Below are 4,273 nucleotides of genomic sequence, written 5' to 3' on the forward strand. Positions count from 1 at the left end.
CACAGCACGGGTCCCCCGGGCCCTAATTGTAATGGCCTTCAAATTGTGGGATGAAAAGAGAGGAAATCAGCCTCCTGCTGTCTCGGGGCCATTTAGCCCGAAACCTGTCTGCGCTGCAGCAGCCCTGAGTGCTGTTATTGCCCTCATCCTCCGCTGATGATGAAAGGCGGATGGGGGGGCCACCCGGAGCCCCCCAGCACATGGGGGCTCAGGGGAGGGACGGGGCTCGGCCCTGGCAGCTCTAACGAGAACGGGGACGATGAGCTGCGGCTGATGAGTCTCCCGAGGGGAAGGTTTTTATGATTTCGCGGTTCCCCGCTGAGCGAGGGAGCGCGTTATCCCCTCGGTCCCTCTCCCTTCCCCTCCGCGGGTACCCGGGAGCCGCCGCCGCCGCCGCCTGCCCGGGGACGACGGGTCCGCCTGGGCGGAACTGGCGGATCCCGGAACGCGGCGTGCGAGGGGCGGCGCCTCGGCCGGGCGGGCGGTGGAACGGACCGCAGGCGGCGCCGCTATTGGTGGGCGGCGGTGCGCCCGCCCCAGCGTTCCCCCTGCGCGGCGGCGGCGGCGGCGATGGCGGCGCGGGGCAGCTGCCCCGGCTGCGGCTCCGCGGCGCTGGTGGAAGACGCGCACTACGCGCAGCAGCAGCTGGTCTGCGCCGCCTGCGGCTGCGTCCTCGCCGAGGGGCTCCTCACCACCACCTACGCCGACGAGGAGCACCTGCGAGGTGGGACCGGGACCGGGACCGGCGGGGGTCTGCCCCGGCGGGGTCACCGGCACGGCGGGGAGCGGGGCGAGCGTCCCGGGAGCGTTTGTATTCGGCCTGGTGCAAAACTGTCGGTGAAAAGCTTGTTTGGACCATTCTGAGCCGGTCTGAGCAACGAAGCACTCCGCAGGCAGCCATTTTAGTCCGCCAAGGGGCCGTTGTCCTTCCGCGCTCTGCAGGTCTGCAGGTTTCTCGGTGTCAGAAGGGCCTCTGTGTGGAGGGCAAGGCTGGGCGCTGCCAGGATTACACCAGCCGCTTCCCCCTCCCTCCCTAAGCAAAAGACCGGCATGGTTTTTCCATTATGGGATCAGACCGACAGCACTTCCCTGCCAAGTTTTAGGCTTGGAACTGGTGGTGAGCTGCTCTTTGGCATTTAAATCTCTTATAAGTGTAGGGGAGCAGCCCCGAGGCCGTTTGCTGGCTCTGTAGAGAAGCAATGGCTTGAAGGGATCCTGCTCCTCACTATTACTTAACCTGTGCGGCCCGCTCTTGTTCGGTGGCCTCAAAGACCTGTCAATTCTGATAACTGAAATCCAGTACCATGGGCATCTGGTTGCCCAAAATCTAAATGACACTGTCCCCCAGCGTCACTGCGAGATTATCTGGCCTGACACTGGCTGTTTTTCAGAGGTGGCGTATTCCCAGAGCACCGGCCAGAAGGAGCAGCTGAGCCGCTGCCTGCAGCGAGGTAAGAGCGTGCCGTTCGGTTTCCTTCATACGCCGGTTCTCTCTTGCTGCCGCTCTAGTTTGTTTAACACGTTTCTAATGCTCTCTAAAACGGTAAAAGCCTTTGGAGCTGGCAGTAAAGCATGAAGGCGGCAGTTAGTTCTGCAGCCAGCCAGTGCCTGCCTTCAGCAAACTGCCTCACCTGCGCTGAGGGACTTGGGAGATATTTTCACGCTGTCTGCAGGGCTGCAGGAACTGGTTTGCTCTCGTGCCTTTGCCCGGGGCTGGGTGAATGCTGGCTGCACTGTGATATTGAGGAGAGGTGTGTATCAGAAGCTGCTTGAGCTGATGTTTAAGGGCAGTGTCTTCTCACAGGGATCAGGCGGGTCCAGGATCTCTGTAAAGTCCTCCAGCTCCCGACGGTGTTTGAGGAAACGGCGGTGTCGTACTTCCAGAGAGCTCTCCAGCACACCGCCTTCCACCTGGTCAGTCTGGAGAAGAAGGAGCTCCTGGGGGGCTGCTGCGTCTTCGTGACTTGTCGACAGCACAACTGGCCCCTGACGATGGGGACGATCTGCTCCCTCCTTTACGCGAAGCAGGAGCTGTTTGCCAGCGTCTACCTGAGCCTTCAGAAAGAGCTCGGGCTCTCTGTGCCGGCCCTGAGCCTGGCAGATCTGGTGAAGACGCACCTGAACAGGTAACGGGGCCCCTTCCAGCCATTGCAGAGTCCTACGTTTGACACCGGTGGGTGGAAAAGCTTCTGAAACGCAGCCGTGGCCAGGGCAGAAGTCCACAAGCACAGACAGGGCGACCTGTGCTGTCACACAAGGATGTTGTTGCTGAGTGCACTGAGGCAAAACCAGATCGTCTGGAAAAGTATTCCCTCGGACAGTTCGCAGCCCTGCGTGCTAAGGCGGGGGGGCGTATCTACTGGGAGCCCGTTAGGCTGGGCGGCAGTACTGGTGCAGCAGCATCTGAAACTCGTGATCGGGGAGGGCACGCTGTTATCCCTTGAATGACAAACGTCATCGGGTTCTTGCTCCAGCCGGCGATCGGAGTACAACAGAGTAGCCCCGAGGTGGATGTCAGCAGGACTGGTGTTTGCTGATGGGCTGGGGGGAATGGCCACGAGTGTGCTGGGGTTTTTACAGACTGTGATGGCTTTTTTGCCTCCCTTGTCACAGTCTGGGCTGTGATTCTTCTCTTCCTGCCCCTTTCTCCTCAGTTTGGAGAGGGCAGTGAGGCACTTAGCGAGGTAACATGAGCAGAAGCCCATCGCAGGAGCAGGGTGTGTTTGTCCTAAAGGACCTTACTGCAGCCAGCTCCCACATCGAGCTGGATTACTGAGGTGGTGAGGCTTCCCTGTGCCCCGGTGCTAACGAGGGGCTCTTTGCTCTTTCAGTTTTCGGCTATTCCAGCACGCGGCCGACGTCCCTGCCCCGTTTGTGGAGGACAAGGAGAAGATGGTCACCCGAACGATGCAGATCGTGGAGCTGGCCAGCGAGACGTGGCTGGTCACCGGCCGTCACCCTGTTCCCATCGTCACGGCCGCGGCCTTCCTGTCGTGGCAGTCGCTGCAGCCCGCTGCCCGCCTCACCTGCACTTTCGCGCGGTTCTGCAAGCTGGCGGGTGTTGATCTGCCGCCGCCGGCGCACCTGAGGCTGAAGGAGCTTCTCGAGATCCTCCTGAGAATGGCCTCCCAGCTCGCTTGGCTGAGGGTGTTTAACATGGACAAGAAAACAGTGGTCAAGCACATCGGGGACCTGCTGCAACACCGCATTTTCCTGCTGAAAAACGCCTTCTGCCTGGAGGATGAGGAGGAGCAGCAGCGTGCTGCGGCCCCGGGCGAGGGCTCCGCCGGCCCTCCTCCGGTGGCAGGAGCGGCAGCGCAGGAGGAGGGCTGTCCCTCGGAAGGGAAACGCCAGCGTGAGGGCGGCCCAAGGCCCTTGCTGCCACCCTGCCTCATCAATCCAAGGAAAAGACTGCGGACAGCAGCCCCGAGCGCTTCGGACTCTGCCATCACCGGCGACGAGCCCATCTCCGACAGCGAAATCAAGCAGTACCTGCGGGGCCCGGAGGAGATCCGGGCCTTCAGGAAGGCCAAGGCCTGGCCGTGAAGACGGTCGTCTCCAGCGTGGTCCAGAGGACGGTGCTGCCAGACACCGGGGCAGCAGGGACTGTGGGACCAAAAGTGTGAAACCCGACAGTGACAGAGCCATCGCACGCTGCAGGGACAGTCGCCCGAGGGAGCGGGGTTGTGGGGAGGGAGCGGGCCGTGTCCTCTTTCATGTTCTGGACCAAAATGGGGCTTTTTATGGAGTAACTGCTTTGGGTTGTGTTCTGTTTCTGTTAGAAATAAACAGAAGCGCAGGTGCCAGGACGGGTTTCCGGATTCTCTCGCTTTGCAGCCTCTGGTGAAAGGTGTTTTGGTGCGTCCCAGTCCTGCAGGGCAGCGTCACGAGTGAGTCTGGTGAGCCCGTGGACTTAGGGCAGGGTGAGGCCCAGGGAAGGTCTCCAGCACCTTCGTTGGCGCTGGTTTTCCATAGCGCTGCTCCGGCTTTTCCGGGGTGGTCTCACCTTCTTGTGCTTCACCTCCTTTGACAGAATGGGTTTGTGAGCGGGTCAAGGAGAGACCTGAACTTGCTGAGAGAAAACTACCCCCGACTCCGTTAAACAAGGGATGGGACGCTGCTGGAAGCTGTGGGAAAGGCACAGCTTTGGATTGTGTGTGTGCAGCGCTGCTGGCTGTTCACGGCAGCGTGCTGCTCGCTCAGTGCCCTCTCCGTGCCCGGCGGCCTGTTGTATTTGAATGCAAAGCCTGCGAGAAATAACGGTAAGTCTTGG

The 4,273-nt window shown here is 61.0% G+C and overlaps 1 protein-coding gene across 2 annotated transcripts; it reads left to right on the top strand.

Moving 5' to 3' along the window:
- The first annotated feature begins 570 nt into the window (after positions 1 to 570).
- Positions 571 to 4,079, top strand: BRF2 (BRF2 RNA polymerase III transcription initiation factor subunit). Of its 2 annotated transcripts, none has more exons than XM_050910154.1 (5): positions 571 to 724; positions 1,392 to 1,451; positions 1,805 to 2,126; positions 2,832 to 3,899; positions 4,034 to 4,079. In XM_050910154.1, exons 1-4 carry the CDS (start codon positions 571 to 573, stop codon positions 3,544 to 3,546), a joined length of 1,251 nt encoding a protein of 416 aa, XP_050766111.1. In that variant the 3' UTR covers positions 3,547 to 3,899; positions 4,034 to 4,079. The 2 variants fall into 2 exon arrangements, with proteins under 2 accessions (XP_050766111.1, XP_050766112.1); XM_050910155.1 differs by lacking the exon at positions 571 to 724 and adding an exon at positions 796 to 1,117.
- The last annotated feature ends 194 nt before the right edge of the window (positions 4,080 to 4,273 follow it).

Source organism: Gymnogyps californianus, chromosome 23 (genome assembly GCF_018139145.2).
Source record: "Gymnogyps californianus isolate 813 chromosome 23, ASM1813914v2, whole genome shotgun sequence".
NCBI classification, from domain to species: Eukaryota; Metazoa; Chordata; class Aves; order Accipitriformes; family Cathartidae; genus Gymnogyps; species Gymnogyps californianus.

Excerpts from the sequence above, each read along its gene's own strand:
- BRF2 (XM_050910154.1), top strand. The coding sequence starts at position 571 with ATGGCGGCGCGGGGCAGCTGCCCCGGCTGCGGCTCCGCGGCGCTGGTG. Across the intron at positions 725-1,391 it reads CGACGAGGAGCACCTGCGAG|AGGTGGCGTATTCCCAGAGC; the intron begins GTGGGACCGGGA and ends GCTGTTTTTCAG. Across the intron at positions 1,452-1,804 it reads GAGCCGCTGCCTGCAGCGAG|GGATCAGGCGGGTCCAGGAT; the intron begins GTAAGAGCGTGC and ends GTCTTCTCACAG.